Source organism: Larus michahellis, chromosome 25, assembly GCF_964199755.1.
Source record: "Larus michahellis chromosome 25, bLarMic1.1, whole genome shotgun sequence".
In the NCBI taxonomy this organism is placed as follows: Eukaryota; Metazoa; Chordata; class Aves; order Charadriiformes; family Laridae; genus Larus; species Larus michahellis.
This window is the reverse complement of record NC_133920.1, coordinates 1377327-1398895: the sequence shown is the minus strand read 5'-3', so window position 1 is coordinate 1398895 and position 21569 is coordinate 1377327. Positions and strand designations below refer to the sequence as shown.

General features: G+C 71.8%; 3 protein-coding genes across 3 annotated transcripts in view; 2 read left to right on the top strand and 1 right to left on the bottom strand.

Moving 5' to 3' along the window:
* Positions 1–330: 330 nt before the first annotated feature.
* Positions 331–7646, top strand: BEST2 (bestrophin 2). Its single transcript, XM_074567047.1, has 9 exons — positions 331–482; positions 1707–1801; positions 3022–3255; positions 3971–4125; positions 4203–4280; positions 5445–5597; positions 5718–5798; positions 6466–6617; positions 7235–7646. The coding sequence occupies exons 1-9, from the start codon at positions 331–333 to the stop codon at positions 7542–7544; spliced, it is 1410 nt and encodes a 469-aa protein (XP_074423148.1). The 3' UTR covers positions 7545–7646.
* HOOK2 (hook microtubule tethering protein 2) lies at positions 7645–15814 on the bottom strand. The gene is made up of 22 exons (XM_074567046.1): positions 15635–15814; positions 15095–15180; positions 14887–14959; positions 14427–14477; positions 14163–14295; positions 14005–14072; positions 13652–13714; positions 13345–13425; positions 12939–13096; positions 12315–12455; positions 11987–12188; positions 11185–11295; positions 10970–11057; positions 10635–10704; positions 10414–10527; positions 10245–10311; positions 9884–9906; positions 9695–9762; positions 9332–9435; positions 8630–8737; positions 8475–8546; positions 7645–8068 (listed from the first exon to the last, which is right to left on the bottom strand). Exons 1-22 carry the CDS (start codon positions 15677–15679, stop codon positions 7925–7927), a joined length of 2070 nt encoding a protein of 689 aa, XP_074423147.1. The 5' UTR covers positions 15680–15814; the 3' UTR covers positions 7645–7924.
* Positions 15815–21254: 5440 nt separating this feature from the next.
* The window catches only part of RNASEH2A (ribonuclease H2 subunit A), a 1375-nt gene continuing 1060 nt past the window's right edge, over positions 21255–21569 (top strand). Inside the window, exon 1 of the mRNA XM_074566941.1 lies at positions 21255–21426. Within this exon, the coding sequence (XP_074423042.1) occupies positions 21300–21426 (127 nt within the window). The 5' untranslated portion in view covers positions 21255–21299. The remainder of the gene's footprint in view (positions 21427–21569) is intronic.

Here is a 21569-nt window from a genome sequence, read left to right as displayed (position 1 = left end):
TGTCCCCCTTTCACTGTCCCCAGGGTTTCCCCACGGTTTCGAGGTCCCCAGGTCCCATTTTGCTGTACCCAGGGTGTGGGTGCCCCCCCCCCCCCCCCAAGGATTTGGTTTGGTGACCCCCCCCCCCAAGGTTTTAGTGTCCCCGGGGGTCCCATTTCACTGTCCCCAGGGTTTTGGTGTCCCCAGAGTCCCATTTTGTGTCCCCAGGGTGCGGGTGCCCCCCTCGGCTATCGCATCGGTGACACCCCCCCCCGCCAAGGTGTGGGGGGGGTGTGTGTGTGTGTGTGTCCCCCAGGCTGTCGCTGTCCCCAGGGTGTCCCCGCGGCCGCGATGACGGTGACCTACACCTCGCGGGTGGCCACCGCGCGCTTCGGGGGGTTCTCGCAGCTGCTGCTGCTCTGGCGCGGGAGCATCTACAAACTGCTCTACCGGGAGCTGCTCCTCTTCCTCGCCGCCTACCTGGGGCTCAGCCTGGCCTACCGGTGCGGGGGGGGGCACGGGGGGGCACAGGGAGGGACATGGGAACGGGGGGGGGACATGGGGAGCAGGGGGAGGGGGCATGGAGGGGGAAATGGGGGGGGCACAGGGACGGGGGGGCATGGGGATGTGGGGGGGCACAGGGACATGGGGGGACGTGGAGGGACATGGAGGGGGAAATGGGGGCACGGGGATGTGGGGGGGCACGGGGACACAGCGGGGCGTGGGGACATGGCGGGGAACGGGGGCACGGAGGGGAACGGGGACATGGGGACAGGCAGGGACGCGGGAACGTGGCGGGGCATGGGGAGCATGGGGGGGGCATGGAGGGGGAAATGGGGGGGCACGGGGACACAGGGGGGCATGGGGACATGGAGGGGAATGGGGACATGGGGACAGGCAGGGACGCGGGAACGTGGGGGGGCATGGGGAGCATGGGGGGGCATGGAGGGGGAAATGGGGGGGCACAGGGACGGGGGGCACGGGGACGTGGGGGGACATGGGGACAGGGAGGGACACAGGAACGTGGGGGGACATGGCGGGTATGGGGACATGGGGGAAAATGAGGGGGGACACAGGGGCTGGGGGGGCACGGGGACATGGGGGGGGAACGGGGAGACAGGGGGACATGGGGGGGCATGGGGATATGGGGACAAGGAGGGACACGGGGGCGTGGGGGGGGACATGGAGAGCATGGGGGGCCATGGGGGGGGTGTGGGGACAGGGGGGCAGAGGGACAGGGGGGCACACGGGGATGGGGGGCATGAGGACATGGGGGACGCGGAGGGGCGGGGGGGGACATGGGGACATGAGCAGACACGGGGACGGGGGGGCATGGGGACACGGAGGGGGCACGGGGGGGGCACGGGGGCAGGCGGGGACATGGCGGGTATGGGGACAGGGGGGCGCATGGGGACGGGGGGGGCATGGGGACAAGGTGGACATGAGGGGGGTGCAGGGACATGGAGGGGACATGGGGTGACGCGGGGGGAACAGGGAGGTCACGGGGACATGGAGACGTAAGGGGGGGCGTGGGGGGGGGACACACGGGGGGACACGAGGAGATGTGGGGACACGGCGGGGGGGGTGCAGGGGAATGGGGACACGGAGGGGGTGCACGGGGACACGGTACCTTGTACGGAGGCGCACGGGGACACGGGGGGGTGGGGGGGACAGATGACAGGGGACGGTGACACCCCCCCTCGGTGTGTCGTGTCCCCCCCCCCCAGGTTCCTGCTGTCGGAGACGCAGAAGCGGCTCTTCGAGAAGCTGGTGCTTTACTGCGACAAGTCGGCCAACCTCATCCCCGTCTCCTTCGTCCTCGGTGAGAGCCCCGCGACCCCCCCGCGACCCCCCCGCGACCCCCGGACCCCTCTGGGACACCCCCCCCCTGAGCCCCCCCCCAGAACCCTCCGGACTCCCTGAGACCCCCCCCCCCCAGGATCCTCCCCAGACCCTCCAACCTCATCCCCGTCTCCTTCGTCCTCGGTGAGAGCCCCGCGACCCCCCCGGGGATCCCCCCCGGGACCCCCAACAGCCCTCACGGGACCCCAGACTCCCCCGGCCCCCCACCCCCAGGCCCCACTCAGTCCCCTCCCAGTGTCCCCAGCGCCCCCAGTGCTCCCTCCCAGTGCCCCCAGTGCTCCCCAGCCCCCTCTCCCAGCACTCCTGGTGCCCCCAGTGCCCCCTAACTCCCCCCGATGTCCCCTCCCAGGGCTCCCAGTGACCCCCAACTCCCCCCTGCCCCCTTTCCCCCCCTCCCCGTGCCCCCAGGGCCCCCCAACTCCCTCCCAGCCCCCTCTCCCCCCTCTCTCCATGCCCCCAGGGCCCCCCAACTCCCTCCCAGCCCCCTCTCCCAGCGCTCCCACTCCCCCCAGCCCCCTCTCCCCCCTCTCCCAGTGCTCCCAGTGCCCCCAGTGCTCCCCAGACCCCTCTCCCAGTGCTCCCAGTGCCCCCCAACTCCCTCCCAGACCCCTCTCCCAGTGCTCCCAGTGCTCCCAGTGCCCCCAGTGCTCCCCAGCCCCCTCTCCCAGTGCTCCCAGTGCCCCCCAACTCCCTCCCAGACCCCTCTCCCAGTGCTCCCAGTGCTCCCAGTGCCCCCAGTGCTCCCCAGACCCCTCTCCCAGTGCTCCCAGTGCCCCCCAACTCCCTCCCAGACCCCTCTCCCAGTGCTCCCAGTGCTCCCAGTGCCCCCAGTGCTCCCCAGCCCCCTCTCCCAGTGCTCCCAGTGCCCCCCAACTCCCTCCCAGACCCCTCTCCCAGTGCTCCCAGTGCTCCCAGTGCCCCCAGTGCTCCCCAGCCCCCTCTCCCAGTGCTCCCAGTGCCCCCCAACTCCCTCCCAGACCCCTCTCCCAGTGCTCCCAGTGCTCCCAGTGCCCCCAGTGCTCCCCAGCCCCCTCTCCCAGTGTTCCCAGTGCCCCCCAACTCCCTCCCAGACCCCTCTCCCAGTGCCCCCAGTGCCCCCCAACTCCCCCCAGCCCCCTCTCCCAGCGCTCCCAGTGCCCCCCCCGCCCCCGCCGCCTCCAGCGCATCCCAGTCCCGCAGGTTTCTACGTGGCGCTGGTGCTGGAGCGTTGGTGGGGTCAGTTCCGCAGCGTCCCGGCGCCGGACGGGCTGATGGTGGCGGTGGCCGGCAGCGTCCACGGGGCCGACGCACGGGGCCGCGTCCTGCGCCGCACCCTGATGCGCTACGGCGGCCTGGCCGCGCTGCTGGTGCTGCGCGCCGTCAGCACCCCCGTCTACAAGCGCTTCCCCACCACCGACCACCTCGTCCAGGCCGGTGGGTGTCCGCCATGACGTCGTCATCGTCGTCATCGGGGAGGGGGGGACACACGACGCGCGGCGACATCGCGCAGGGGGCAAGGGCGGGTGGTGGCACCGCGGCGGTGGCGTCAACGGCGCGGTGCGGGTGGTGATGTCGTCACGGAGGGGGGCGGCGATGTCATCGCGGGGGGTGGCGATGTCATTGCGGGGCGGAGTGACGTCGTCACGGGGAGCGGCGATGTCATCGTGGGGGCAGCCACACCACCCCAGGGGACAGTGATGTCATCAAGGGCGGGCGGCGATATCATCACGGGGAGTAGCGTTGGCACCACGGGGAGCAGTGAGGTCATCACAGGGGGCAGCGACGTCATCACAGGGGGCACTGATGTCATCACAGAGGGCAGTGATGTCACCACGGGGGCAGCCATGCCATCGCAGGGAACTTCAATGTCCTCACGGGGGGACAGCGATATCATCACGGGGGGGGCAGCGATGTCATCACGGGGAGTAGCGACGTCGTCATGTGGGGGGGCGGTGATGTCATCACGGGGATGGCGTCAGGTTCCCCCACCCCTCCGCGCTGTGACGTCACCAGCGGGGCGCTCCCATGTCACTGGGTGCCGGTGCCGCTGGGCGCTGACATCATGGGTCTGGCGGGTGACATCACTTTGGGGGGTGGGTGCGTGACGTCAGCTGGTGACGTCATCACCCCCCACCCCCCCCTCCCGCAGGGTTCCTGACGCGGGAGGAGCGGCGGCGGCTGGAGGGGCTGCGGTCGCCCTACAACAAGTTCTGGGTGCCCTGCGCCTGGTTCGGGGCGCTGGCGGGGCAGGCGCGGCGCGAGGGGCGCGTGCGGGACGACTGCGCCCTCAAACTCCTCATGGAGGTACCCCCCCAACCCCCCCACGCCCCCTCACCCCCCCCCCCCCCGACACCGACACCCCCAAACCCTCCCACCCCCAGGAGCTGAACCGCTTCCGCAGCCACTGCAGCCTCCTCTTCCACTACGACTGGATCAGCGTCCCGCTGGTCTACACCCAGGTGGGCACTGGGAGCACTGGGAGCACTGGGAGCACCGGGGAAGGGGGGGATGTGGCAGGAATGGGGACACGGCACGGGGCTGGATGGGGACGGAGGGACATGGTGGGGCCTGGATGGGGATGGAGGGACACCAGGGGACATGAAGGGACGTGGGGGGACAGGGGTGAGGGGACACAGAGGGGACCCAAAAGGGATGGGGGGACACGGAGAGGACCCAGGAGGGATGGAGGGACACGGGGGGACAGGGATGGGGTGACATCAGGGGACGTGAAGGGACTCGGGGGGACAGGGATGAGGGGACGTGGATGGGGATGGAGGGACAGGAGGGGACATAGTGGGGCACGGACACAACGGGGGGGACACGGAGAGGACCCAGGAGGGCTGGAGGGACACGGGAGGGCTGGGATGGGGTGACATCAGGGGACGTGAAGGGACATGGATGGGGATGGGGGGACACGGAGAGGACCCAGGAGGGCTGGAGGGACACAGGAGGGCTGGGATGGGGTGACATCAGGGGACATGAAGGGACTCGGGGGGACAGGGATGAGGAGACGTGGATGGGGATGGAGGGACACCAGGGGACACGAAGGGATGTGGGGGGACAGGCGTGAGGGGACACAGAGGGGACCCCAAAAGGGATGGGGGGACACGGAGAGGACCCAGGAGGGATGGAGGGACTCGGGGGGACAGGGATGGGGTGACATCAGGGGACGTGAAGGGACTCGGGGGGACAGGGATGAGGGGACGTGGATGGGGATGGAGGGACAGGAGGGGACATAGTGGGGCACGGACACAACGGGGGGACACGGAGAGGACCCAGGAGGGCTGGAGGGACACGGGAGGGCTGGGATGGGGTGACATCAGGGGACGTGAAGGGACATGGATGGGGATGGGGGGACACGGAGAGGACCCAGGAGGGCTGGAGGGACACGGGGGGCCTGGACGGGGTGACATCAGGGGACACGAAGGGACACGGGGTGACGGGGATGGGTGACCACAGAGGGGACCTGATGGGACGCAGCGGGATGGGGACGAGGGGACGCAGTGGCAGGGACGGCGGGACATGGGGACACAGAGCGACGTGAGGACACGGGGGGGACACGAAGGGGACACGAAGGGGGGGACGCTGGGGGGTGTGGTGACCGTGTCCCGTCCCCCCGCCAGGTGGTGACCATCGCCGTCTACACCTTCTTTGTCACCTGCCTGATCGGGCGGCAGTTCCTGGACCCGGCCCAGGGCTACGCGGGGCACGAGCTGGACCTGGGGGTCCCCGTCTTCACCCTCCTCCAGTTCTTCTTCTACGTGGGGTGGCTCAAGGTGGGGTCGGGGGGGGGGACACACACACACACGCAATGTGTGGGCGGGGGGGTGGGGTCCCAGGGACACACACACACGCGCACACGGTGGCCCCGGGGGGACACGGTGTCCCCGCCGCAGGTGGCCGAGCAGCTCATCAACCCCTTCGGGGAGGACGACGACGACTTCGAGACCAACACGCTCATCGACCGCAACTTCCAGGTACCTCCCTGGGGCGCCCGGGGGGGGGGAACCGGGGGGTGGACACAGGTGTCTTGGGGGGGGGACAGGGGACGGGGACACCCAGGTGTCCGGGAGGAGACGCAGGCGTCCGTGAGGGGACGCCCAGGCGTTTGAGGGGGGACACCCAGGCGTTTGGGGGGGGACACCCAGGCGTTTGGGGGCACCCAGACATCCAGGAGGGGACCCAGGAGTCCAGTGGGGGGACCCAGATGTTTTTTGGGGGGCGGGGGGGGGGACGGGACATGCAGGCATCGGGGAGGGGGACGCGGGAGTCTGGGTGGGGGGACCCAGGCATCCAGTGGGGGGGGATCTACGCGTTCAGGGGGGACCCAGGCATCTGGGGAGGGGACCCTGGTATTTGGGGAGGGGACCCAGGTATTTGGGGGGGATACGTAGGCATGCGGGGGGGGGGGACGACACCCAGGTGTTTGAGGGGGGGAACACCCAGGCGTTTGGGGGGACCCAGACATCCAGGAGGGGACCCAGACATCTGGGGAGGGGACGCAGGTGTCGGGTGGGGGGACGCAGGTGTTTGGGGGGGACCCAGGTCTTTGGGGGGGGACCCAGGCGTGCCGGGGGGGACACCCAGGCGTTCGGGGTGTGGGGGGGGGACACACACACACCCCCCCGAGGCGTGCGGTGGCAGGTGTCGATGCTGGCGGTGGACGAGCTCTACGGGGACGTGCCGGCGCTGGAGCGGGACCGATTCTGGGACGCCGCCAGCCCCCGGGCCCCCTACACGGCGGCGGCCGCCCCCCCGCGCCAGCCCCCCTTCCGCGGCTCCGCCTTCGACGTGACGTGAGTGGGGACACACCACACCCCCACACCCCCCCCCCCCACGACCCCCTGGGACCCCCCCCCCCATCTCAGAGCCTACAGCCACCCCCCCACACGCCGGGAGGGGCCCGGGGAACCCAAACAACCCCCCAAAACTCCCCAGCCTGCCCCAAGGATCCCCCCCCCCCAAAAACTGCCCCCCCCAGACTCCTCCAGCCACCTCAGGGTCACCAAACTGCGCCAGCAACCCCCCCCCAACCCCAAAACGGCTCAGCCCCCCCCCCTCCAGCCCCCCAGGACCACCCCAGTGTCCCTAAAGTACCCCAGATGCCCCCCCCAGACCCCAAAACTGCTCAGGGACCCCCAAACTGCCCCCCAGATCGCCTCCGGCCCCCCCAAGATCACCCCAGTGTCCCCCAAACTGCCCCAGAGCCCCCCCCAAAACTGCCCAGGGACCCCAAGCTCCCTCCAGGGCCCTCTCCCCACCTCGGGGACCCCAAACCCCCCCCCAGGGACCCCACGGCTCAGCCTGGGACACCCCAAAGCCAGCGCTGGGGGGGGCCGGGGGTGTCCCTGACATCGCGGGGGGGGGGGTGTTGGGGTGACGCCAGTGTCTGGGGGGGGTTGGGGTCCCGCAGGCTGGCCAAGGAGGAGATGCAGTTCCAGGCACTGGATGACATCGAGGAGCCCCTGGGGGACACCCTGGAGCCCCCCCCCCGGCCCCCCCCGGGCGCCTTCACCCGACGCTTCTCCCTGCTCCGCCGCAAGAACAGCGCCGGCTCCGAGGGGGGGCTCGGCCCCGAGACCCCCCTGGGAGCTCCCCCCGCCCTGGGGGACAGGGACAGCCTGGGGGGGGACACGGCCATCCTCCTGGGGGACACCCCGGGGGGGGGCAGTGCCCCCCACGACCACTGGCTCCTGCACCCCAGCACTGACGACATGGTTTAAGAGGGGGGGGACACCCCAAAACACTCCCCCCAACACAGCTCAGCCCCATACGAGCCCCCCCAAGAATCCCCCCCCCGCCCCCGGGAATAAACCCCCAGCCCTGAGTCCTGTAGCTTTATTGAAAGGATTTGGGGGGGGGGGGGGGGCGGGGGGGGACAAGACCCCCCACCCCGCAGAAAAGGGATACAAAAATAGAAGTGCTAAAAACCCCCCCAAAGAGGGGTGCGGGGTCTGCACCCCCCCCCCCCCCCAAAGACGGGGGGGGGACGCGACCCCCCGAGTCAGTAGTGTCTAAAACGGGACCAGCCCGGAGAAGGGGGGCCACCCCCCCCCGCCCCAGGTCAGGGGTTTTGGAGGGGGGGCCACCCCCAGGCCCAGGGTCAGCGGTTGGGGGGGCGGCCATGGGGGGGCCGGGCGCGGCGGGCGGCCGTGGCCAAACGCTGCTGGGCCAGGAAGGACTGAGCCCCCCCGGGGGCGCCCCGCGGACCCCCCCCTTCGCTCGTCTGCTGCTGCAGAGCCAGGCCCTGGGCGGGGGGGGGGGGCACAAGGTGAGCGTGGGACCCCCCCCAAACCCCCAGTGCCTGGGGGGGAGGGGCATAGGGGACCCCCACCATCAGGGCCCTGACCCCCCCAGTTGGCGCATTTACCCCAACAAATCCCCCCCCCCGCCAAAATACCTGCTGTCCGTGGGGCATCTTCCCCCCCCACCCCCAAATTATCTATGACCCCCCCCGGCGGTACCCATGTTTCCCCTTTAGAGTATCTGTGCCCCCCAAGAAGTGCCCGTGCCCCCCCTTAGGGTATCTCTGCCCCCCCAGGGGGTATCTGCTGTCCCTGGGGGTAACTGTGCCCCCCGCCCCCCCACCCCCGAAGCCTTTGTTGCCCCCGGGGTGCCCGTGGCCCCCCCCGGACCCCCCCCCCATCGCTCACCATGTTGTACCAGGCGGTGACGAGCAGCCTCTCCTCCCGCTCCCGCTGCGCCCGGCTCCGCTCGTAGTCGCTCTGGGGGGGGGGGGTCGGGGGTTGAGATAAGAGTTGGGGACCCCCCCCGACCCCCCCCCCCCCCCCCCCCGACCCCCCCTCACCTCCAGGTGCCGGATCAGGGCGTCCTTCTCCTGCAGCTGGTTGCGCAGGGCTTGGAGGACAGGGGCTGCGCCGGGGCCTGGGGGCTTCGGCTCCAGCGCCCGCATCACCTGGGGGGGGGGGGGGCAACAGTGTGGGACACCCCCCCCTGACACAGAGGAGCCCCCCCCAGGGTCCCACCCCCCCACCCCCCCAAAAAACCCTCTACAAACAGCTCCAGGGGGTGCCAGCATCCCCTCACGTGTCCCAGGACCCCTCCCCAGCCAAGAGCAGCCCTTGGGGGGGTTCCAGCGATTGCACCCCCCAGGGTCACAGCCCCCACCACGCACCCAAAAATGCCCGGGGGAGGGTCCCAGACCCCCCCGCGCACCCAAAAGAGCTTTGGCGGGGGGGGGGGATAGAGCCTCCCAGTACAGCCAGGATACTCTTGGGGGTCCCAGCATCCCCCCCAGGACCCCTCCCCAGCCAAGAGCAGCCCTGGGGGGTCCCAGAGATCCCCCCCCCCAAAACCACCTTGGGGAGGGGCCCAGGCCCCCCCGTGCACCCAAAAGAGCCTTGGTGGGGGGGTTAGAGCCTCCCAGCACAACCAGGATGTTCTTGGGGGTCCGAGAACCCCCCCGATAGTGCCAGGACAGCCTTGGGGGGTCCCTGTCTCCCCCCCCCCCGCCCCCCGGACAGCCGCGGGGGGGTCCCTGTCCCCGCACCATGCGTGCCCCCCCGGCGTGGCGGCGGCAGCGCTGCTCCAGGACGCGCAGAGCCTCCTCCCGCCGGCGCAGGCTGCGCTGCAGCTCCTCCACCCGCCGCGGCCCTGGGTGGGGGGACACGAAAAGTGGATTTGGGGGCGGGGGGGGAAATTGGGGAGGGGGGGGGGGGGGCACAAAGAGGAGGTCAAGGCAAGGAGGGGGCCCAAACCGGCCCCTTCCCCAGGGGATACCCCACTTTCTCCCTCTCCCTGGACCCCACAGCCTTCCCAGGGGAAACTGAGGCACAGCTCAGCCCCCCCCCCCCCCCCTCCCAGCATCCCCCTCCCCCCAACTCCCCGACCCCCCCAGACCCCCCCCCCGTACCGCTGCCATCCCCCGGTGGCTCCAGCTCCTCCCCTCGCAGCTCTGCCCCCGCCTCGGGCAGCTCCTCCCTGGGGGGGGGGGGACGGGGACGACACAGGTTGGGGACGTAGGGACAGGCTTCCCCGTGTCCCCCCCTCCCCGAGCCGGGGGGGCCCAGGCCGGTCCCCGACCCCCCCCCCCAACACTCACAGCTCCTCCAGGTTCTTCTCCAGCTGGAACAACGACAGGGGGAATGAGAGGTGAGGGGAGGCCCCTGGCTCCCCCAAAGCCTGGGGGGGCCCAAGGACCCCCTGCCCCCCCAAACCCTGCCAGCCCCCCCCTAAATCCTGAGGGGACTCAGGAGCGGCTCTTCCCCCCCGCCTCCAAACCCCATCTGCCCCCAAAATGTAGGAAGCCCCCCCAAAAACATGCCCCCCTCCAGAACATCAGGACCCCGCCAGTGAAATGGGGACCCCCCCCAAGGCAAGTACCAACGTCCCACACCCCCCCGCTTCAAGGCCCCCCGATCCCTCAAGGGAGGCCCCCCCCCCTCCCCCCAAACCCCACTCACCTCCTCGGGGGGGTCCCCCTGACCCCCCAGCGCCGCCCGCAGCTCCACCGCCCCCGCGGCCTCCAGCCTGCGGGTGGGGAGGGGACGTAAGTGACGCGGGGTGGGGGGAGATGTGCTGGCGGCGGGGGGGTCTTAGGCATACCGTGACGCCCCCCCCCCCGGCCCCCACCTCTGCTGCTCGGCGTCCCGCAGCCGCTGCTGGAGCTGGTCCCGCTGCAGCCGCAGCGTCGCCTCCTGCGCCTGCAGCCGCCGGTTCTCCTGCCGCAGCCGCGCCACTGTCTCCCTGGGGCGGGGGGGAAAACACACGGGGGGGGTCAGAGGGTCTCTGGAGGTGGGGGGGGGGGGGGGGGCAAGGTCGGGGATAGGGGATACCCTCCCTCCTACACCCACCTCAGCTCCGCAGGGAGGATTTCAGCCGCCAGGTTTGCCACCGGGGCCGTGCCCTCCTCCAGCACCGCACCTGGGGATGGGGGGAAAGCTAGTTATGGCGGGGGGGGGGGCAGAAGGTGACACCTCCACACTGCACCCCGGCCCCCCCTGGGGACAGCCCCTCCAAACCCTCGTTCCCCCCCAGGGTGACCCCCCCCGCCCAGCCCAAAGCCCCAGGCGGGGATTCTCTGGTGTCTCGTATGAGGGTTGTGCTCACTCCCCCCAGGGGGGTTTATCACCTCCCCAGGGGGGGGTCTGTCACCCTCCCCTCCTGTCCCCGGGGTCCCCCCACCCACCTGCCTGGCGCAGGCAGCTCTGCTGCACCTGGGCGCAGCGCAGCTCCTCGTTGGCTTCACGCAGGGCGTCCCGCTCCTCCAGCAGCCGCTGCGGGGATGGGATGGGATGGGATGGGATGGGATGGGATGGGATGGGGGGGTCAGCAGGGGGGGGACCCAGGCGTCCCAGGGGGGGCCCCAGGTGTCTGGGACAGGGAGGGGGCGCAGACCCCCACCTCCTTCTCCTGGTTCAGCGCCTCGAACCTCTCCTGCAGGCTGCGCAGCTCCCCCCGCCATCGCTCCGCCCTCAGCGCCGCCTCCGCCTGCTGCCCGCTCAGCTCCTCCACCTGGGCGGGGCCGCGGATGACCACGCCCATCCCCGTGGGCGACCGGCCCCACCCACCACGCCCTCACGCCTCTGCCGCAGCATCCCCTGGACCCCGCCCCCTTCCCCCGGCTCCACCTGCTTCCCCGCAGGCCACGCCCCCGCCACGCGCTTAAAAAAAAAAAAGGGGGCGGGGCTATGAGGCGTGGCCACGCCCCTGCACCGGAGCCACACCCCCAAGCCCAGCCACACCCACCCGCAGCCCCGCCCTTGTACCCAACATTGCACCCACCCCCCCCATTCACCTGTACCGCACGGCCCCGCCCCGATTCATAGCCCCGCCCACGTGCCTATAACCACGCCCACGTGCCCCATAGCCCCGCCCCCTGTGCCCAACCCCGCTCCCACCCCCCCATTCAGCTGCACCGTGTGGCCCCGCCCCCTGCCCCAAAGCTCCGCCTCTGCCCCAAGACCACGCCCCTTCACCCCCCATAGCCCCGCCCATCCGCCTATAACCACGCCCACCTGCCTCTATAGCCCCGCCCCCATGCCCGGCCCTGCTGCCCCATTCGCCTGCACAACAAAGCCCCGCCCCTGGCCCAAAGCCCCGCCCCCCCATGCCCAACCCCGCTCCCACCGCCCCATTCACCTGCAGCACGCGGCCCCGCCCCCTGCGCCCCAGGCCCCGCCCCCTCGCCCCAGGCCCCGCCCACCTGCCTGCGGGCGGCCTCCAGCTGCGCGCAGCCGGCCTGCGCCCGCCCCAGCTGCGTCTGCAGCTGCTGGGCCCGGTGCAGCTGCGCCGCGTGTCGCTCCTCCAGCGCCCGCACCCAGCGCCGCAGCTCGCCCGCCGCCGCCGCCCGGCCCCGGTACGCCGCCACCGCCGCCTCCAGCCGCCCCGCGCGCGCCGACGACGCCCTGGGAAGGCGGGGGGACACGGCGCCGCTGACACCCCGCCGGACACCGCTATGGCGTGTGTGTGTGTGTGTGTGTGTGTGTGTGTGTGTGTGTGTCCCCAGGGCACTTCCCCCCGCCCCGACCCACCTCAGCACGTCCATCTCGTCGCGCAGGGCTCGGGCCTCCCCGGCCAGCCCGCTCAGCTCCTCCGCCCGCGCCTGCAGCCCCCGCGCCTCCTGCTCCAGCCGGCTGCAGCGCGCCCGCAGCTCCTCCTTCCCGCTCTCCAGCCTGCGCAGGGGCACCCCAGAGTCAGCGGAACCCCCCCCCAGACCCCACAGCTCCTCCTTCCACTCTTCACCCCTTGTGGGGGGACCCCAGAGTCAGCGGGACCCCACAAGACCCCCCCCCCCCCAAACCCTGCTGCAGCTCCTCCTTCCTGCTCTCCAGACTGCACAGGGGGACCCCAGCACCAGTGGGACCCCCCCCAGACCCCGCAGCTCCTTCTTCCCGCCCTCCAGCCCTTCCGGGGGGAACCCAGAGTCAGCGGGAGCCCCCTGAGAGCCACCCCCCGACCCCGCAGCTCCTTCTTACTACTCTCCAGCCTGCACGGGGGGGGACCCCAGAGTCAGCAGGGTGCCCCCAACCCCTGTTTTGTTCCTCCAGGGCAAACCAAGACCCCCAAAATCGAGCCAGCCCCCCACACAAGGGGACCCAGGTGTCCACGCTGTCCCCCTTCCCCTGCCCAGGGAACCCAGGTGTCCCGGGCCCTACCGATAATTCTCCTCCTGCAGTTGCTCCACCTGCGTCTGCAGCAGCAGCAGCTTCTTGGCGGTGGCGCCGGCGGCGTCAGCCTCCAGCTGTGCCTTCTCCTCCCGCAGCGCCCGGTTCTCCTCCGCCAGGCTGCCCTTCTCCTCCAGCAGCGCCGCCACCTGCCCCGTGCCAGAAGGACCCAGGCATCGAGGGGGGACCCAGGCGTCTGGGCTCCCCTCTCAGAGGGTCCCGGGGTGTCCCGGTGGGTGCACCCAACCCTCACACAAGACAGCAGAGAATCCCCTCCCGCTCGGCGTTACCGCCTTGGGTGCCCTCACCCCAGCTCTGGGAATTGGAGCAGGGAGCGGGACATAGGGCTGGGGGATCCCCCACCCCCGTGGGAGAGACCCAGGCATCCGGGCCCCACCTGCTGCTCCAGCTCGAGGCAGCGCTGCTGCGGCCCCCCCGCCTCCTCAGGCTCCTCGCTCAAGAAGTAATAGCGCCGTGACTGCATGGGGGGAAAAAGGGGGGGATCAGTGCCGGGGGGGGGCACCCAGACACTCCCAAACCCCCCCCCAACCACCCTCTGTCCTGCCCTGACCCTCCCCAGCCTCGAGGCTCCCTGTTGTCCCCCCCCCAACCTCGGAGTGCTCCCCCCGCAGGTTGTCCCCCACTGACCCTGGCCTGGTTTTGTGTCCCCCCCCCCACCCCAATCTGCCCCCCCGGCCCCCCACCTGCGTGTCGAAGTTCCCGTACGTCTCCATTGCCATCGTCTCTGACGGTTCTTTATCCAAAAGCTGCACGAAAGAAGAAATTATAAAGCAAGATTCAGGGAGGGGGCCTCTTCAGACGCCCCCCCGACCCCAGGGCTCCCCCAAAACCCCCAAGAACCCACCCCCCCCAAACCCTCCCACAGACCCCTCTGGCCACGTTCATTCTCAGGCTCCCAGGATGCCCCAAAACCCCCCTGAACCCAACCCACAGGGACCCCCAACCCCTCCTGTGCCCCCCTTCAACCCACCCCAGGGCCCCCAACACCCCTCTGGAGCCCCCCAACACCCCCTGGGGACCCCCAAGGAGCCCCCACCTCCTGGATGCTCGTCATCACCACGTGCTGCACCGACTCCTCCAGTGTCATGATGCGCTGGATGTGCTCTGTGAGGGGCAGGGGAACGTTGCGGGGGGTTAAGGAGGTTTTTCAGGGGGGTGGGAGACTCCCCCCCCGCCCCCAAGCCCTGCACCCACCTTCCCGCCTCTCGCAGCTCACGGCGCATCCCAGCACCAGCCGCACCAGTTTGCCCAGTTGCTCGGGGTCGGCGCGTTGGGCCGCCAGCGCCACGTCAGGCACGTGCTGCTCCGCCACCACCTGGCCCAGCACCTTGGGTGGGGGGAAAAGGGGGTCCGGGAGGGGGGAGAGCGGGGGTCAGCCCCCTCCTCATCCTGGGGACACCCCCCCACCCTGAAAACGGGGTCCACGTGCCTGGGTCCCCCGCGTGCCCCCACACTCACATCCTGCCAGTATTCCAGGACGCTCTGCAGCACCTTCCGCAGGTTGCTCACCTGCAGGGGGGAGAAAAATAGGACCCCCCCGGATCCCCAAAATGTCCCCCCTCCCCACCAGGCACCCAATAATACCCCCCTCCTCTGGGCAACCCCAAAATGCCCCCGCCGCTGTGGTGGCCCTGACTAAAGCGCCCCAAAACGGCCTCCCTCAACCAGCCCCCCCCCCCCCCCGAAACTAGCTCTCCCAATCAGCGCCCCCATTTTGCCCCCCCCAAACTGCCTCCCCAAAACAGAATCCCCCACCCCCCCCACCCCCCCCCGACACCTCCAAGCCCTCCCCTCCCCCTCCTCAGCCCCCCAGGGCAGATCCAATGCTGACACCCCCCCCCCAAACCGGACAGGGGTGAGTGTCCCGCACCCCCAAATGTGACACCCCCCCCCCCCAAGACGTGCCTGCCCCCCCCACCTTCAGCCGCCAGTTATCCTCCGTGTCGTCCCGGATCCGGCCCAGCCACGTCTCGTTGAACCACGAGGCATCGCTGGGGGGGGGGGGGACAGGGGAAGAGGTGGGGGTGTCCCCAAAATCAGGTCTCCTCCCCACCTTACGCTGCCCTGGACCCCCCCCGGGGGTGTCCCCAAGGTGGGGGGCAGCACGTCCCCCCCTCAACACTCACATGCTGTGCAGGACGTGGGCGAGGGCCACCCCGCTGGCCAAGTCCTGGGGGGAGGCGCAGGGCGAGGGGGGGGCAAAGGTCTGCAGCTTGGGGGGGGGGGGGGGGGGGGGAACGGACACGACAGAAAGAGGGCGGATCAGGGCACGGCCCCCCCCAAAAACAACCCCTGGACGCGCTCAGGGCTGAGAACGGACAACTCGTGTCCTGCACACCACCCCCCCCCCCATAGGGCATTGCCCCCTCCCCGCAGCCAGGGGACCCCCCAAACCAGCACAACCCCCCCCCAAAACACGGTGGAGGGGGGGGCAGGACCCCCCTTGTACCCTCAACAGGGTCCCCCCGAGCACGGGGCGGCGATGAACCCCCCCTCCCGGTAACCCCCGCCACGTCAGCAGGGGGTAAAGGGCGCCGGGGGGGTCAAAGAGGCTGGGGATGGGGGGGGGGGAGGTCACAGAGCCCTGGGGGGGGTCACACGGGCCTGGGAAGGGCCCGGGGAAGGCGGGGGGGGGAAGGGGGGGGGGTGTCCGGGCCCCCCTTTACCCAGGTGAGCAGCGGCCCGCACGAATCCCGCCCCGCCGCCGCCATCGCGGGGCCGGTCCGCCGGGGGCAGCGAGACGCGCCCGCAGCGGCCGCACCTGCCGGGCCACGCCCCTTCCGGCCACGCCCACAACGCCATATGCGGTAACGGTCCTCCCGGGCCACAGAGCCGGGGCCAGAGCGGCCGCACCTGTTGGCCACGCCCCCTTTCGGACCACGCCCACAACGCCGTTTCCCCCCACCTCTGTTCCTCCCGGCTATAGAGACGCGCCCAGAGCGGCCTCACCTGTTGGTCACGCCTCTTCCGGTCACGCCCCCTTGCCGGTTCGAGGCGGGTCCCGGGGGCGGCGGCCCCGCCCCGGTGACGCCAGCAACGAACTCGGTGACTCTGGTTGCGTCACCGACGCGGGGAGGGGCGGGGGGGAACGGGCCCCAGGGGATCCAGGCATCCGGGGGTTGGGTTGGGGGAGTGTCGCCATGGCAACGTCGCGCGCGCACCCCCCCCCCCCCTCCACGGCGGCACTTCCGGTTCCGGGGCGGGGGGAGACCGGGGACCCCCCACCCCCCCAGTGCGGCCCCGGGCCCCCCCCAGCGCTCCCAGTCGGTGCCCAAGACCTTCCCAGTGCTCCCAGGTAGGCCCCGGGGCCCCCCCCAGTGGTTCCAGCGCAGTCCTGGGCCCCCCCCCAGTGCTGCCATTGCGGCCTTGGAAACACCCCAGTGCCCCCAGTACAGGCCCGGGGACGTCCCAGTGCTCCCAGTGGGTCTCCCCCCCACCCCTCGCCGTGTCCCAGTACACCCCCAGGGCCCTCCCAGTGCTCCCAGTCTGGCCTTAAGACCCCGCCAGTGCTCCCAGGTCAGCCCCGGGGCCCTCCCAGTGCTCCCAGTACAGCCCTGGGGACCTCCCAGTTCTCCCGATGGATCTGTGACCCCCCCCACCGTGTCCCAGTGCACTGCCAGGACCCTCCCAGTGCTCCCAGTACAGCCCTGAGCACATCCCAGTGCTCCCAGGTCGCCCGCGGGGCCCCCCCACTGCTCCCAGTACAGCCCTGGGGACATCCCAGTGCTCCCAGCACGGCCCCAGTGCCCCCCCCCGCCCGGCTGTTGTCACCACTGTGAACCCAGGCATCCGGGCCCAGGGCATGCTGGGAAATTCCCAACGGCTGCCCGGATGCCTGTGGCTTCCCCCGAGCCACCCCCCCCCGGGTGCCCCCCCCCCCCCCCGGCTCCCAGCCTCACTCCCCCCCCCTTCAGGTGCAGGTTTCCCCCCCCCCAAGCTCATCCCAGTTTCCCCCAGTCCCCCCAGCACTAGTTTGGGGGGAGGTGACACAGACGCCTGGGTCCCCTGGGGGGGGTGGAGGGGGGGGGGTTCCGCAGATGCCTGGCTCCCCCGTGGGGGCGGCCCCCCCCGGCACCGAAAGCCCGGTGGCAGCTGCGGCCGTTGGGGCCCCCGCAGGTGAGATACGCTGGGGCGGGGGCAGAGGGGAGCTGAGACCTCCCCGGGCCCAACAGCCCCCCCCAGGCCCAGACCCCGCAGCTGGGTGACCCCCACGTCCGGGTAAGAGCCTCCCCAGTTTCACCCCCCCCCGTTTTACATTCCGCCCCCCCCCCCCCCCCCCCCAATTTCCTGCTCCTGCCACTTCCTGGCAGGGGGAGGGTGCAGCCGTGGGGGGGGGGGGCGGGACCCAGGCGTCCTGCTCTGACCCCCCCACGCCCCACCCCACTCCCTGCCTCAGTTTCCCCCGGGGGGGGGGAGTAGAAGCGGAGGGGGGAGCCCCCCCCCGGACGCCTGGATCTCGGGGGGTGACTCAGGGGCTGCTCACGGGGAAGGAGAAGTCGGGAGGGAAAATCAGACGGGCCCAAAATCCCCTAAAATCCAGGGGGGGGCGGGGCCCGGACGCCTGGGTCCGTCCGTTTGTCCCCCCCCCCCTCACCGGAAAGCCCCGGGGGCTGTCTCGGTGCAGAGCATTAGCATGGGGCCGAGACGGGGCGGGGGGGACCCCTCCAGCACACGCGTCGTCATGCGTGGACACGCGTGTGCGTCCCTGCCCCACCCCGGCAGGCCGGGACACGCCGCTCGTTAACCCGCGTCCGCCCCGCCCGGACGCCTGGGTCTGCCCCCGGACACCTGGGTCCCTCTCCGGGGCCGGAAAATAGGGGGTGCCAGGGTCCCTCGGCCCGGGAGTGCGACGCCGGGAAGCGGGAGGGAAGTGACTCATGGGACACCGGCGGTGACTCAGGGACGGGGACTGGACGCAGGCGTCCGGGTGACCACGGGGGGACCCAGCGTCCGGGGGGTCAGAGGGACCCAGGCGTCCCCGCACCGATGGAGGGACCCAGGTGTCTGGGTGACCACAGAAGGACCCAGGTGTCAGTGGGGTCAGAGGGACCCAGGCGTCCTGGTGACCACGGGGGGACCCAGGCATCCGGGGGTCAGAGGGACCCAGGTGTCTGGGTGACCACGGGGGGACCCAGGCGCCTGGGGGGTCAGAGGGACCCCAGGCGTCCCCAGCACCAGTGGAGGGACCCAGGCGTCTGGGTGACCACGGGGGGACCCAGGGCAGTCCCTTGCACCCATGGAGGGACCCAGGCGTCTGGGTGACCACGGGGGGACCCGTCCCCGCACCAATGGAGGGACCCAGGTGTCTGGGTGACCACAGAAGGACCCAGGTGTCGGTGGGGTCAGAGGGACCCAGGCGTCCTGGTGACCACGGGGGGACCCAGGTGTGTGGGGGGTCAGAGGGACCCAGGTGTCTGGGTGACCACGGGGGGACCCAGGCGTCCGGGGGGTCAGAGGGACCCAGGCGTCCCCGCACCAGTGGAGGGACCCAGGTGTCTGGGTGACCACGGGGGGACCCAGGCGTCTGGGGGGTCAGAGGGACCCAGGCGTCCCCGCACCCATGGAGGGACCCAGGCGTCTGGGTGACCACGGGGGGACCCAGGCGTCTCGGGGGTCAGAGGGACCCAGGCGTCCCCGCACCAATGGAGGGACCCAGGCGTCCTGGTGACCACGGGGGGACCCAGGTGTGTGGGGGGTCAGAGGGACCCAGGCGTCCCCGCACCAATGGAGGGACCCAGGCGTCTGGGTGACCACGGAAGGACCCAGGTGTCGGTGGGGTCAGAGGGACCCAGGTGTCCTGGTGACCACGGAGGGACCCAGGCATCTGGACAGCCACGGAGGGACCCAGGTGTCGGTGGGGTCAGAGGGACCCAGGCGTCCTGGTGACCACGGGCGGACCCCAGGCATCCGGGGGTCAGATGGACCCAGGCATCCGGGAGCCCACGGGGGGACCCCAGCGTCTGGGTGACCATGGGGGACCCGAACGGAGGAACCCAGGCGTCCAGGGGGTCAGAGGGACCCAGGCGTGCGGGTGGCCACGGGGGGACCCAGGTGTCCCTGCACCCACGGAGGGACCCAGGCGTCCGGGTGACCGTGGGGGCACCCAGGCGTCCGGGCCCTCCCCAGGCCCCGCCCGCGCCTGCGCTGCCCCCCCATGTCCCCACGTGTGTGCTCACACGCGTGTGTCCCCCCCGTCGCACACCCGTGTCCCCCCTTGCACACGCGTGTGTCCCCCCCCGTGGCCCCGCCCCTTCCCGCGCGGGGGGCGTGTCCTACCGCGGAGGGGGCGTGTCCCGGTACAGAGGGGCGTGTCCCTCGGGCCTCTCAGCCAATGGGGCCGCGCTTCCGTCGCGGGCGGGTATAAGGCGGGAGGGAGGCGCGGGCCGCGGGTTCGATCCCCGCCGCCGCCTCCGCTCCCCGGTTCCCCTCGGTGCGGCCGCATGTGTGCGCGGATGGAGCCGCCGTTCTACCGCCCCGCGCCCTTCCCGGGTGGCTTCTGCCGGCCCGACACCGACTACGGGGCGCTGCCGGGGGCGCTGGCGCCGGGGGCACCCCCGGAACCTTTCCGCGGACTCAAGCCGGCGCCTTGCCCCGACGGCGGCTTCTTCGGCGGCGGCTCCGGTACCGGCGGCTTCTTCTACCCAGCACCGGGGGATCGCGACGGTTTCTCCGGCAGCTTCGCGCAGGCGCTGGACGAGCTGCACCAGCCGGGGCCGCCCAACGTGGCGCTACCGGAGGCGCCGGGGCTGGCGGCGGCGGCGGGGGGCAGCGGCCCCTTCCCGGGGGTCCCCGGCTCGGTCCCGGAGACGGAGGCGGCGGAGGCGGGTCCGGATTCCCCGGAGCGGCTTCAAGCGGAGCGGAGGCGGCTGCGCAACCGTTTGGCCGCCAGCCGGTGCCGGCGTCGGAAGCTGGAGCGAATCGCCCGGTTGGAACAACGCGTCCGGGGGCTGCGGGCGCAGAACGCGGCGCTGGCGGCCACCGCCGCCGGGCTCCGAGCCCAGGTCCGCCGGCTCCGCGGCTCCGTCCGCGACCACGCTGGCTCCGGCTGCCCGCTGCCCCCCGGGGCCGCCCTCGGCTTCTAGAGACACCCCCTCCCGCCCCGGGCGGCGGGGAACGGACCGAACCCCCCCCGGGGGCTCCACCGGACCTGGGTGGACGCGGATGGATGGGGACACCCCCCCCCTCCCGGCATGGACACGGGGGTGCGGGACCCCCCCGACGAGACGTTGTGTGGGATCCTGCCGGGATGAGGAGCTTTGGGGAGGGGAGACCCCCACGGACCTGGATGGACCTGGAGAGACGGGGACCCCCCCGCCCCCGGCACGGACATGGGGGTGCAGGGCCCCCCCAACGGGACACCGTGCCAGGATGAGGAGCGCGGCTTCGAGGGGGGGGGGTCCCGCTGGGGACCCCCCTGGACACCCCGGCGAAGACCCTACAGACCCGGAGGAAACGGGGGGTCCCCCCGGCACGGACACGGGGGTGCGGGGACCCCCCCGGCCGGATGCTGCGCGGGACGGTGTGGGGACAAGGAGCTTTGGGGGGGGGGGGGTGTGGAACGACACCCCCCTGGACATGGACCCCCATCGGCTCCACGAAGGCCAGCGCTTCCCGGGAGGGGGGGGGCACCCAGAGGGACGCCCCCTCCTCTCCGCCGTGGGGCTGGGGACCCCCAGGGCCCGCGGGAACGGGACCTGTGGGGTGGGGGGACCCCAAAACCGGGCCTGTGGTGCCCCCCCACAGAGCCCCCCCCCCCCCCAAACCAGGGGTTCATCGCGGGGGTCCCCGGGGCTGAGCTCCAAAGGGGGGGGTGGGGGGCGTCATTTCGGGGGGGATTTCCCCCCCCCCCCCATGATGTTTACAGGGGCCCCCCCCGGTGCGGGGGGGGGATAGTTTTTGCTGTCGCTGTTTATTTTTTGTACGTTTGTATTTAATTAATAATAATTGTGATAATTGGTCTAATTGTGCCGTGTTCTGGGGGGGGCGGTGGGTGTCAGGTTCTTCCCCCCCCCCCCCCCCCGTGGGAACCCCCCCTTGCGCCCCCAGCCCCCGCGCGAACTGACGTCAGCGGAAGTGGGCGGTCTCGGGGCTTTCCCCTGCTGACGCCACTATGCCCATATATGGGCATATACAGGGCCGTTCCGGGAACCACCCACACCCCCCCCGCCGCGCTGCCCGGCACCGCCCCGCCCCCGGGGCGGGCACTTCCCGGAAGGGGGGGGGGGGGGAGAGACCCGGAAGAGCCCCCCCCCCCATATCACCCCGGGAACGTCCGGGAGGGGCGTGGCTGCGCGTTGGCCCCGCCCCCCCCCGAAAGGCCCCGCCCCCGCGATGGCGCTGGCGCGGTTGGAGCGGGACCCGGCGGGGGGGGGACGGTTCGGTTCGGCCGTGCCCCCCCCCTGCCGCCGCCAGCCCTGCGCGCTCGGCGTGGACGAGGCGGGGCGGGGGCCGGTGCTCGGTGAGACCCGGGGGGGGCGGCTGCACGTGGCGCGGGGGGGGCTCCCACCGAGCGCGGGAGGGCTCTCGGTGCACCGGGGGGTTGAACGGGGGGGGGGGAGTCCCGGAAACCGTGTTTTGAATGGGGGGGAGGGGGGTTGTCTC

Bases quoted from the DNA above. Each gene is read 5' to 3' on its own strand.
- BEST2 (XM_074567047.1), top strand. From the start codon at position 331: ATGACGGTGACCTACACCTCGCGGGTGGCCACCGCGCGCTTCGGGGGG. The intron at 483-1,706 runs GTGCGGGGGGGG...CCCCCCCCCCAG, and splicing joins GGGCTCAGCCTGGCCTACCG to GTTCCTGCTGTCGGAGACGC. The intron at 3,256-3,970 runs GTGGGTGTCCGC...CCCCTCCCGCAG, and splicing joins CGACCACCTCGTCCAGGCCG to GGTTCCTGACGCGGGAGGAG.
- HOOK2 (XM_074567046.1), bottom strand. From the start codon at position 15,679: ATGGCGGCGGCGGGGCGGGATTCGTGCGGGCCGCTGCTCACCTGG. The intron at 10,705-10,969 runs GTGGGTGGGGGG...CCCCATCCCCAG, and splicing joins GAGCTGCCTGCGCCAGGCAG to GTGCGGTGCTGGAGGAGGGC. The intron at 10,528-10,634 runs GTGGGTGTAGGA...CCCCCGCCCCAG, and splicing joins ATCCTCCCTGCGGAGCTGAG to GGAGACAGTGGCGCGGCTGC.